This window comes from Capra hircus, chromosome 10 (assembly GCF_001704415.2).
Source record: "Capra hircus breed San Clemente chromosome 10, ASM170441v1, whole genome shotgun sequence".
NCBI classification, from domain to species: domain Eukaryota; kingdom Metazoa; phylum Chordata; class Mammalia; order Artiodactyla; family Bovidae; genus Capra; species Capra hircus.
In genome coordinates, this window is record NC_030817.1 from 76355179 (window position 1) to 76368094 (window position 12916).

General features: G+C 45.9%; 1 protein-coding gene across 1 annotated transcript; it reads left to right on the top strand.

Annotated features, from left to right (window-relative positions):
• LOC102176691 (purine nucleoside phosphorylase-like) lies at positions 818-7137 on the top strand. The gene is made up of 6 exons (XM_005685401.3): positions 818-946; positions 2842-3011; positions 5001-5104; positions 5308-5483; positions 5575-5765; positions 6501-7137. The coding sequence occupies exons 1-6, from the start codon at positions 891-893 to the stop codon at positions 6716-6718; spliced, it is 915 nt and encodes a 304-aa protein (XP_005685458.2). The 5' UTR covers positions 818-890; the 3' UTR covers positions 6719-7137.

Consider the following 12916-nt stretch of genomic DNA (forward strand, 5'->3'; position numbering starts at 1 on the left):
GCTCAGTCTTGTTCTACTCTTTGTGACCTATCAGATAACCATGTCGGTGTGGTCACTCACCGAGAGCCAGATGTGGTGGCCTGCGAAGTCAAGCAGGCCTGAGGAATACCCTAGCTGGGGAGTTCACCTTTCAGTGTCACACGTTCACGGGGTTCCCAAGCGAAGAGTACGGAAGTGGTTTGCCATTCTCTTCTCCAGTGCGTGGACTATACAGTCCACGGAATTCTCCAGACCAGAATACTGGAGTGGGTAGCTGTTCCCTTCTCCAGGGGCTCTTCCCACTCAGGGAGCAGCACCCAGGTCTCGCACTGCAGGCGGATTCTTTACCATCTGAGTCACCAGGGAAGTAGAATGGACCCTTTTTCTTTTGTTCAGGAAGGAACTCAGAGAGAGGCTACTTAATTTTCCGAGTTTGCAGGGTCTGCGGTTTAAATTTTTCTCTTTTCAAATCTCTCCTGATTTACTGTGGACACAGTCAGGAATGGGGTTGCAGACAGGTGGTTAGAGGCTCTCCTTCCGGACTTCTAACCCTCTTCCCGCACAGGCTTCCGAGCTGGAAACCCGACGTGCTGTAAGGACTAGGTGCAGGGACACAACACTGGATGCTCCCATCTCCCTCCGCACAGTCTCCCCTACCCCCTCCTCCTAAGGTAAAGTGCAGCTGGAGAAAGATACTGCGGGAGGAAAGAACTCAGATTAGATTTACAGCCTTGCCGGGGGCTATTGAGTCGGGGCGGGTCACCATGGAGACAAGGCCGGTTGCGTACTCGCTTGCCATTGGCTGGGGCCTCTGGCGCTGGGGATATAATGAGCCAGCGCGGTGCAAACAGTGTGCTAACTGTGTGGATAACACTCGGTGACTGAATCCGGCTGAGCTCAGCGGAGCCGATATGAACGGAGAAGGGCAAACTCATCGAGACGGCGTCTTCGGGACCATGGAGAATGGGTAAGGCGGGGACCAGGCCCAGGGGAATCCAGGAGGCCCCTGGGGAGAGGAAATGGCTGTCTTCGAGCCCTGAAAACACAGCACTCTGGGTCTCGAGAGGGCCAAGAGAGGGAACGAGTGCCCAGGAGATGCAGATATGCCTGCACTGGAGCCCGGTATCAGGGGCAAGGCAGCAGGGCGGTGGTGCGGCCGGCCCCGGCAGGGGCGCGCGCGGGAATCGAGCAGGGTGGCGCCGCCAGAGCAGGAAGGGGACAGGCCAGTAAGCTGCGGACTACTCCTTAAAGGGCCGGTGTGTGCGTGCGTGCGCTGGGCCACGCACTTACTGAAGTGAGTATAGAGAGCGCGTGCTCTTCCACCCACGTATCGGGGAAGAGGTCTTCTGAACCCACGTGCTCGTCACAGATTCCGATTCGAGTGTGTAGGGAAAGCCGCGAGGTACTTTTGGTGCCTGTATCTAGTGTTCGTCCGTCCCAGGAGAGAGTACTCCTCGTCCCTCGGGAACACTTCTCTTCCCTCCAAGTTGGAGGTCCAGTTAAGTTGCGGATGGCCTCTCCAAGAAAACGAAATTCCTACTCATGAAACTAACAGATCCTTCCCATTCCCTGCCACCTCTCCTTCAGCCTTACTCTCCCACCCCGCACTCTCTCGCGCCCTTGCCTTTGAAAACCTTTATTTCTGCTTTTGTCTATGACATCCCTACCCAGCATTAGGGATCACAGTGGCTTTAGGGTGCCCAGGGATTCGGGGCGTTCTTGGGATATTGATGGCTAATGAAGAAGTCCTGTAAGCTGTGGCTCCTACGTGCTTGATGCGCCAGGGCTTAACAATTATTTTCCTTTCCTTTGCACCTTTTGGGGATGATATTTGATTCATCTTTACTATCTCACTCTTCTCTCAACTCCATCTTCCTTTGACCCCAGTCCTATTGCCCCCACCCTGTCCCTGGCCCAGCTACTTGCCCAGTAGCTACTTGAGGGTAGCCCAGTGTCTGGTAGTCATCTGGTTTCCAAGGCAGTACCTTTGAAAAAAAGAGAAAGAAAAATGTTTCCTCTGGAGGTTTGGTTGGTTAATTGTATTCAGCTCTGTCACACCTCAGTCTCCCCACCTCCCTTCTCCTTGTTTTTTCCAGATAGGTATGAGAGAATTGGACTAGAATTGTGAGAAAAATTCTCAGTTAATTGTTGGGGATGTCTGGTTATGTCTTTAGGTCTCTGAAAGGCAAAGGACCTTGGATCTTGATGAAGAGAAGGAAAGATGGGAGACGGCAGGGAGGAAAAATACAGGCAGGGGGATGAGTTGTTAAAAAAAAAAAAAGGTTCAATTTCTGTGGACCTGTACCATGATTTTATGGACTCAAAGGTCTTTGGAGCTTGTTAGCAAGTTTTTAATTCATTTTCAAACAGAGCTTATACAATAGGTGAGGCCAATCACATTTCCTTGCTTTACCCTAGAGGAAAGAATTTGAAGCACAAGTTAACTTGCTTAAAAAGACAAAATTGGGACTAGAATCCAGATAGAGTTCTGCTTCCCTCCAGGCCAGAATTATGAAACCTGGTTTTCAGATGAAAATTACCTGAGGCACTTTTGTAAGAAGTATAGATTCTGGGGCCTCTCCCCAGAATGATCAGTCTGTAGAGGTGGGCTCCAGAGTCTATAGTGTTCACAAACTGCTGCTGAGAAACTTACACAGTCAGTTCTCCCCCAGCCCTTGACAAGCAGAACTGTGGCCTGGATTTGCTTCTTTGTGCAGTAGCTTGTTCTAGCTCTTTGGCCAACGTCTGTATCCCCTGTCATCTTGGTACCCCTGCCAGCCTTTCTACACTGAAGGTTATTATTTTATGATACCCTTGGGTTGGGAGTGAATCTCACCTTGGTTTTCCATTTCTTCCCCCTAGATTTACATATGAAGATTATCAAGACACTGCAAAATGGCTTTTGTCTCACACCAAACACCGACCTCAAGTGGCAGTGATCTGTGGTTCTGGGTTAGGAGGTCTGATTAACAGATTAACTCAAGCCCAGACCTTTGACTACAGTGAAATACCAAACTTTCCCAAAAGTACAGGTACTGGCGACGGGAAGAGGGGATGAGACTGAGGGATACTGATGGGATTGTGATGGGAGGGCAACGCTTCTATGCCTGATCCTGGGCATCCTAGTAGCATTTGCTGAGCAACAACTGTTGTGAGAGAGGGAAAAAACCCATCAAGAATCAGAATGACTTTAGAAAGAGATTCCTCCAGTAGAAACGTTTTAACAGCATGTGTGTGTCAATGGTACTGTATGATGACATATTTCCTACGCCTAATGACTCAGTTCCTTAAAGCTTTACAACACTTCCCCTAGACATCCTGTCCCCCCACACACTGTGGTCACCACATCCTCAGACACCTCACTCATTTCTTTCAGTCTGCATCCCACGTGGAAAAAGAAGTGCCTGTGACCTCCCAGGACAAAGTCAGCTCCCCACCCCCACCCCACACCCCCACCCTCACCGTATCCTGTGTGTTCCTACCATTTTCAATCTCCCCAGCTCTAGTTCCAATCCTAGAATAAGGCACACACTGGTACATACCAACAAATGAACACACTGACTGCCGTGTTCTTGCAGACAAACACCCAGGTACTATATGAAAACACAAGACTTGGTTCACACTGACCTTTGTTGGGGGTGGGGAAGGGCCCCCTATGCACAGTGGAGCTCTGAGGGATCTGAGGAGAGTGTATGGAGCATCTCAATAGCAGCCAGAAGGCTCCAAGGCCAGACTTCCCTGGAAGTCCAGTGGCTAACACTCCCCAGTTCACTGCAGGGACTGGGTTCCATCCCTGATTGAGGGAGTTTCTCTTGCCAAGGGTGAGGCTTAGAGGAGGGTCAGGTGAGAAATGGCCAAATTTACTTGGCCAAGAACAAGGGTAGTTTATTTGATTTAATTATTAATTTCTCAGGACTAACTTCTGTTGGTTTATTATTAATTTTTCAGATTGTGCCTTCCTTCCTCTTTTCCTTGGAGAGTTAAGACTTTTAACAGATGTTTTTCATTCCCTTTGGAACAAGACTAGGAGACCAGAGCAGGGAGTGGCAATGGGGTTGGAGAAGGAAATAGTAGAGAGAAGGGAGTGCAAAGTTTTCTAAGGGAGATAGTAGTGACTTTGGCTCCATCTGCCACTCTACCCAGTGACAAGGGCACAGCACTCAGTGAAAAGTGGTTAATCCTTTTAAACTTTGTCAATTTGTTTTTTATACTCTACTTGGGTTTTCTAACTGAATCACCTCTGCTCTATTACAGGTAACTTTTTCATATGCTCCTCAGTCTCTAAGTACCCCCTGAACTCTCCCTCTTTGTTTTGGTTGTTCTCCCAGACCATGGATTCCCTTTAGAAATGGTAGATGAAAGAAATAGTAATAATTGTTACTATGTCTGTGTGAGGAGTTATCTTTGCAGTCCCATGCCCCTACCTGTCACATACAGGGCATATATTCCCAGAGGACTATTTTATGAGTCACAGAAAAGACTCGTATGGGTCCAGTGTCGGCCCCTTTCCTTGTTCATAGCCTTTTTAAAGTTTCTTTAAGAAGTAACGGTGTATATTCACATTGAACATCCTTGCCCCCATCACTCTAATCTCAGAGTGTACTTGTATCTAAGTTTATGATTACTTTCTGTCTCCCCCACCCGTGGCTTCCCTGGTGGTTCAGTAGTAAAGAATCCACCTGCAGTACAGGAGACCCTGGTTCAGTCTCTAAGTTGGGAAGATCCCCTGGAGAAGGGAATGGCAACCTACTCCAGTATTATTCTTGCCTAGAGAGTCCCATGGACAGAGGAGCCTGGCGGGCTACAGTCCATAGGGTTACAAAGAGCTGGACACGACTGATGCGGCTGAGCACACCTCCACCAGACTTAAACTTTCTGAGAGTGGAGAGGATGATGTTTTCTATTGGTTAATTATACCCTCACATGTTGAACAGGGTGAGTCGGGCCAGTGTAGGTGCTCAGGGGATATGTGTTGTATGAAAGCATCATTCCATGCATTTCCTTCTCTTTTCCGTATACAGTTCCAGGTCATGCTGGTCGACTGGTGTTTGGGATCTTGAATGGCAGAGCCTGTGTGATGATGCAGGGCAGGTTCCACATGTATGAAGGCTACCCGCTCTGGAAGGTAAAACAGAGGCACAAGCCTGACTGGGTCTGGAAGAAGGGACATAGACCTCTATCTCCTATTTTACTACCTAGCTGCTTAAGCAAGGTAGATTTTTGGTCCCCTCCTTTCTCTTCTTTCATGATGTATGTCATGTTTTTCTGCTTGGGTGTATTGGTAAAATTTTAAAGAAAACTCTCTGATGTTTATTTTTCTCTTCTAAGGTGACATTCCCAGTGAGAGTTTTCCGGCTTCTGGGTGTGGAGACCCTAGTGGTCACCAATGCGGCTGGAGGGCTCAACCCCAACTTTGAGGTTGGCGATATCATGCTGATCCGTGATCACATCAACCTACCTGGTTTCAGTGGTGAGAACCCTCTCAGAGGGCCCAATGATGAAAGGTATCTCTCCTGCTTCTTTTTGTTTAGATGGGTCATCTTGGGAGAGCTCGCTGTATTTCATTAATCTGAGATAATCCAACCTGTGCTCTAGGTTTGGAGTTCGTTTCCCTGCCATGTCTGATGCCTACGACCGGGATTTGAGGCAGAAAGCTCACAGCACCTGGAAACAAATGGGGGAGCAGAGAGAGTTACAGGAAGGCACCTACGTGATGGTGGCGGGCCCCAATTATGAGACTGTGGCAGAGTGTCACCTGCTGCAGAAACTAGGGGCAGATGCTGTTGGTGAGAAGGGGAACTTGGCTGGTGGCTTCATAATTTGGGGGGACTTTTTTGTTCTGTCTTTTTTTTTTTTTTTTTGGCTGCTCTGCATGGCATGTAGGATCTTAGTTCCCTTATCGGGGATTGAATCTTCAGTCCCTGCATTGGAAGTACAGAGTCTTAAACACTGGATTGCCAAGGAACTCCCTTGACCTGGAGGCTTGAAGAGAGGATCCTGGTAAAATACGTTGGAAAAGAGTAAAAGATTGTAGCGTTAGATGATACACTGAAGTAGGGGTCTGCTTTAAGGGAAGATTGAATTAACTGACTTTAAAGGTGATTGGGAGGTTTGCACTGTAGCCTCAACCCACCACCCAGCACCAAGGACTTTAACCAGTGTAATGCTAATGTGAGAACTGTCCATTGTGTGATAACTGTTTTTGATTATTTTAATAAATATCATAGGCACCTTCTATACCTCTGGCTGGAAAATAGAATTGCAACATTAGAATTGACTTAAAAATGGTCACACACGGAGATAGAAATAAAGCATTGCAGTGGTGATATTATAAGAAATGTGTAAAGCCCCCTGAAGCCCAAATCTTTTAGATAATACAGAACAACCTAAGCTTGACACTAATTTAGCTGCTTCTTTGGATGTTTTCTTAGTGTCGAATTGTCAACAAGGTGGTAAACGGAGCTGAGGCTAAGGGTCATTTGGGGATTCTGACAGTTGGTTTCCCTCTTTCTTCACATCAGGCATGAGCACGGTACCAGAAGTTATAGTCGCAAGACACTGTGGACTTCGAGTCTGTGGCTTCTCACTCATCACAAACAAGGTCATCTTGGATTATGAGAGCCAGGGGAAGGCCAATCACGAGGAAGTACTAGAGGCTGGGAGGCAAGCTGCTCAGAGATTGGAGCAGTTTGTCTCCATTCTTATTGCTAGCATTCCACTGTCCCGGCACGCCAGTTAACCAGCCCCGGAGTGGGTTGGCCTCTCCATTATGGGATCCGAGGAGCTGCTACCTACTTCAGCCCTTGCTGGAGTCACATGCCTCTGCCTTAGTTGGCGGCACAAAGGAGGGTCACCTTCGCTGCTTCTCCCACCAGACCTTACTGCTGCTGAGCGCTCTTCTGGTCAGTTTGTCATCTCAAAATGATTTCCACTCCTATTCCTCTTCAAGAACTGGAGCCCAAGCCCCAGCACACATCCAGGGATTTGGTTTGCGGCCCTCAAACTCAGACAGCAACTATTACTGGCTTAAGATAGTCCTCTCACATTCCTCGGGGCTCAGTTCTGCCTCAGAGCACTGGAGACCATACAGGGAACAGCCTGTTCCTGTTGGATTTTTATGCTATTGTATTTTGAGAATAAAGAGAAAGATGAAATAAATTTCTTCATTTTTATGTAGTTTGGGATAAGGTTGGGATATGGACCTAGAGTGACATGAAAGCAATCATGAGACCACATTTGGTTTGCCTCTGTTGCTTCTCAGACAGCGAAGAACTGAGATGTGGTTTTATGTGAATTGAGGGTAGGATGAAGCAAAGGCAAAGAGGTGAAAGTGAGAGGACGTGCTAGAAGATAAGGAAAGGCTAACTTCTGGCACCTGATGGCTACTTCCCTCGGATCAGTCTTCCTCTGCCCCTTTGCTTTCTGGTAGTTTCTGTCTGCTCGTGAGTATCTGAATTAGTTCACTGATCTCAGCTTGTGTTCCATCGTTGCCACTTCCTTGTTAAGTCCTAGTTGTATTTCCTATTGATTTCCTTCAGTTCCCTCACCCAAACATCTGCCATAATTCACGGCAGCCATACACTCCTTCCCTCCATTCTCACAGTGCAATGGCAAATACCCTTTCCTCTGCTGCTTGCCATGCCACTGCTGATGAGAGTGCTGCCAGCCCTTGCGAGGCTGACTCATACCCTGGCCTCTTCTGTTGGAGCACCCCTTATGTTCCTATTGCTTTTTCCTGGGTATTAGCCTTTGTTTTCACTCTGCTTGATCAGAACCTCCCCATGACATAAGCCCAGGCTTGACTCGTTGGCTCACTGAACTCTTTGTTCTTCTCAGTTTGCATTCAGCTGACTGGCATGTTTGAAAGACATACTACTCCCACCTCCTCAGGCCTGTTTGCCTTTTGAGAGAGGGTAGAGCTGGGTGAGCCTCCAACAGTGGTAACATTTCAATTAGTAGTAGTATAATGTGGAAGAGAAATTTTGGCAGGAAAGCTTTCCAGAACTCTTATAAATAATCCTTTGTTTGGTAACTGACCTACTTAGCTGAACCCAACACAAAAAGCATCCTGGAGGGGCACTATGACGACTCCTTTCATCCATTCTTCTTTTCATCAAGTTAGTGAATACTTGTTTAACACTGAGCTAAGAGAATGTTAAGTTCAGAATATAAAAATGGTCTTTTCCTCTCAAGGGCCTTACAGTTCCCTACAGACATTTTGTTCAGTCTCCAAGTGGTGTCGGACTCTGCAACCCCAGGGACTGCAGCACACCAGGCTTCCCTGTCCTTCACTGTCTCCTGGAGTTTGCTCAAACTCATGTCCGTTGAGTCAGTGATGCCGTCCAACCAACTCATCCTCTGCCGCCCCCTTCTTTTGTCTTCCATCTTTCCCAGCATCAGGGTCTTTTCCACTGAATCAGCTTTTCACATCAGGTGGCTGAAATATTGGAGCTTCAGCTTCAGTATCAGTCCTTCCAATGAATATTCAGGATTGATTTCCTTTGGGGTTGACTGGTTTGATCTTGCAGTCCAAGGGACTCTCAAGAGTCTTCTTCAGGAACAGAATTCAAAAGCATCAATTCTTCGGTGCTCAGTCTTCCTTATGGTCCAGCTCTCACATCCTTACATGACTACTGGGAAAACCATAGCTTTGACTGGATGAACTTTTGTTGGCAAAGTGATATCTCTGCTTTTTAATATACTGTCTAGGTTTGTAATAGCTTTCCTTCCAGTGAACAAGTGCCTTTTAATTTCATGACTGCAGGCACTGTCTGCAGTGATTTTGGAGCCCAAGAAAGGAAAATCTGTCACTGCTTCCACCTTTCCCCCTTCTATTTGCCATGAAGTGATGGGACTGAATGCCATGATCTTAGTTTTTTTAATGTTGAGTTTGAAGCCAGCTTCTTCATTCTCTTTCACCCTGATCAAGAGGCTCTTTAGTTCCTCTTCACTTCCTGCCAGTAGAAATACACATTTCCAAAGCTATTACCTGTCCATATAAGGTGGTATAAAATAGGTACAAGTCACATGTTATGGGAGCCTAAAAGATAAACTGGGTTGCGAGGATTGGTTACTGAGAGAAAGGTTCTTTAACTTTGAGATTAGTCTTCAGGGTTGACCAAGGGAGGAAAAGGATTTCACATGAGGGCGAGCCAAAGTGCAGAGCAATGAAGAGCACTAGGCATGTTCAGGGGCCATTGTCACAACAGGTGTGACTAGAACAGAAGACGTGGAGACATAGCGGATGGGCGTTTGGAGGTTAGAAGAGGGCTGCATTTATGGCGCTGGGCTTTCGTACCCCGGATCTGCAGTGTGGTGGGTCAGGAACCTGAATAGTGCCCTCTGAAAAATATGTCCCAGAGAGACTTGGAATAGTTGAGGGCATTTCTAGAGCTTTAAAAGGGTGTCTAGACTTTGTGTGTGTGTGTGTGGCCACTGTGGAGCATGCAGGATCTTAGTTCCCTAACCAGGGATAGAGTCTATGCCTCCTGCAGTGGAACAGTGGAGTCTTAGCCACTGGACCACCAGGGAAGTCCCTCTAGCCTTTTAGATTTAGAAGGTGTCATGTGTTTCATAATAAAATACTAGGCTAATAAGAAAGATTATGCATTTGATATCCTAATTCCAAAGTCTAATTACTTAGATCTAAGTACAAAGAGTAGGACTCACCTACTTTATACATGTATATATTACTGTATTCATGTTAGGACATTAAATATACTTTCATGGTGACAAATAATTGTGTATTCTTTATAGTACAAACTAAGCTATGACAAGGAAAGTAGGTACAGGCAAGTAATAGTAATAATTATTAATTCTAAATCCCTAGAATTCTAGGTTCAAGGGGATATCGGTTGGAAAGAAACATGAACACAAAATGTCTTCAATTTAAAAAACAAAAATAGCTTTACTGAGATATAATTCACATTTGATAAAATCCACCGATTTAAAGTGTGTAATTCAATGATTTTTAGTATATATGCAGATATGCTCAATCAGCCATCATCAGAATCCATTTTAGAACACTTTTATCATCTCTAAGGGAAATCTGTACCTTTTAGCTATCATTCTGTATCCTCCCCACCCCCTACTCCATGCTACCCTCCTCAGTTCAGTTTAGTTCAGTTCATTCGCTCAGTCGTGTCCGACTCTGCGACCCCATGAACAGCAGCATACCAGGCCTCCCGGTCCATCACCAACTCCCGGAGTCTACCCAAACCCATGTCCATCGAGTCGATGATGCCATTCAACCGTCTCATCCTCTGTCATCCCCTTCTCCTCCTGTCCCCAATCCCTCCCAGGATCAGGGTCTTTTCCAATGAGTCAGCTCTTCACATCAGATGGCCAAAGTATTGGAGTTTCAGCCTCAGCATCAGTCCCTCCAATGAACACCCAGGACTGATCTCCTTTATAATGGACTGGTTGGATCTCCTTGAAGTCCAGGGGATTCTCAAGAGTCTTCTCCAACACCACGATTCAAAAGCATCAATTCTTCGGCCCTAAGCTTTCTTTATAGTCCAACTCTCACATCCATACTTGACTACTGGAAAAACCATAGCCTTGACTAGACAGACCTTTGTTGGCAAAATAATGTCTCTGCTTTTTACATGCTGTCTAGGTTGGTCATTACTTTCCTTCCAAGGAGTAAGCGTCTTTTAATTTCATGGCTGCAATCACCATCTGCAGTGATTTTGGAGCCCAGAAAAATAAAGTCAGCCACTGTTTCCACTGTTTGCCCATCTATCTGCCATGAAGTGATGGGACCAGATGTCATGATCTTCGTTTTCTGAATGTTGAGCTTTAAACCAACTTTTTCACTCTCCTCTTTCACTTTTGTCAAGAGGCTCCTTAGTTCTTCACTTTCTGCCATAAGGGTGGTGTCATCTGCATATCTGAGGTTATTGATATTTCTTCAGGCAATCTTGATTCTAGTTTGTGCTTCCTCCAGCCCAACGTTTCTCATGATGTACTCTGCATATAAGTTAAATAAGCAGGGTGACAATATACAGCCTTGACATACTTGTTGCCCTATTTGGAACCAGTCTGTTGTTCCATATCCAGTTCTAACTGTTGCTTCCTGACCTGCATACAAGTTTCTCAAGAGGCAGGTCAGGTGGTCTGGTATTCCCATCTCTTTCAGAATTTTCCACAGTTTATTGTGATCCACACAGTCAAAGCCTTTGCTACCTCTGGCTGCTCAAAAGCCAAGAGACAGGCCAGGCTGATAGAAAGGATCAGTCAGTTCAGTTCAGTTCAGTCGCTCAGTCATGTCTGACTCTTTGCAACCCCATGAATTGCAGCACGCCAGGCCTCCCTGTCCATCACCAACTCCCGGAATTCACTCAAACTCATGTCCTTTGAATCGGTGATGCCGTCCAGCCATCTCATCCTCTGTCATCCCCTTTTCCTCCTGCCCCCAGTCCCTCCCAACATCAGAGTCTTTTGATAGAAAGGATAATTTGCTTTATTTAAGATGCTGGCGACTGTGAGGTGAGGGTGGTGGACATCTTTTCAAAGGCCTACTCCCCACCTTCCCAATAAGTGGGGGGTAAGAGCTTTTATAGACAGAGTTGGGAGGGGGGAGAGTTACATGCAGAAACAGCATAGTCCTCTGTAACAGTCATCTTCATCTGGTCCTCAGTGATCTGACCAGCATCATCTTGATTGTCACCAAGACTGGTGCAGTTAATATTTAGTTTCAGGGTCCATTTGTTCCCGTTTCTTTGCAGTCAATTCTGTGGCAGCTCATGTCCGGGTACAGTCTGGTCATCATGTGGTTAACTTCTCTACCTGGTGTTTTAGTGTCTGTAAGACAGCTCACAGGATACAGCTCACAATATTATATAAAGCCCGTGAGAAAGAAATAAAGGTCCTTGACTGTGCTTAAAATGGCTACATTATTATTTTTACTCTCTTTTGACTGTTTTCCTTTGTTTCAGCATTTCTCACTTCTCTAATTAAACTTATTCTTTGACTGAAGTTTTCTACAGACAAAAGGCAGGCAGAGGACATCGTGGGGGTGGGCAGGGGATGGGGGGAGTGGGCACTCAAGGACCATGGGGTCTTGCTCCATTTCAGAGTGAACTACTTTGGACTGTTTTTCATGATTCTATGACTAGAATCATACATGAAATCATATAGACTTTGATGACTAGTTTCTTTCACTTAGCCTAGTGTTTTCAAGGTTCATCTAAGTTGTCACATGTATAAGTACCTCATTCTTTTTATAACCAAACAATATTCCATTGTATGGCTACACCACATTTGGTTTATCAAGTATTTTCAATTTCAAAATGTCGACCAATTCAGCCCAAATGAATGTATCTGTTGAGGTGAGCGAAAGAATAAAAGCACAAAGTCAAGGCGTTAGGGGCCAAATAGAGAAGGGTAGTTCTTGGGGAAAAACTCTCCAGAGGGGCCTACAGAATGCTTGAGAAGTGGGTTTAGTTTCTTGAGTCTCATCGAATATGTCAAAACACACATACTCCATCAAGTCGTGCGTGCTTATGAAGCTGCTTCAGTCATGTCTAACTGTGACCCCATGGACTGTAGCCTAGTAGCCTCCTCTTGTCTATGGGATTCTCCAGGCAAGGATACTAGAGTGGGCTGCCATGTTCTCCTCCAGGGGAACTTCCAGACCCAGGGTGGGACTTGCGTCTTTTGCAGCTCCTGTATGTATGTGGATTCTTTATTGCTGAGTCACAGGGAAGGCCACCCCATCAGTCAGGGTCATCCTTACTTTTATCAATACTATCATTAATCATGTACTCTATTATAGAACATTGTCTTTAAAACCATACTATAAATTGGTGAAAAGACAAAGTGCTTGCAGTTTAGACGGAAGACAGGATATGTGCATTAAAAAGTGGGCGGGGGGAGGGAGTAGATTAGCTGTACCCTCTATGCCTACTTTTAGTCTTTTTGTGTGTTATACTGT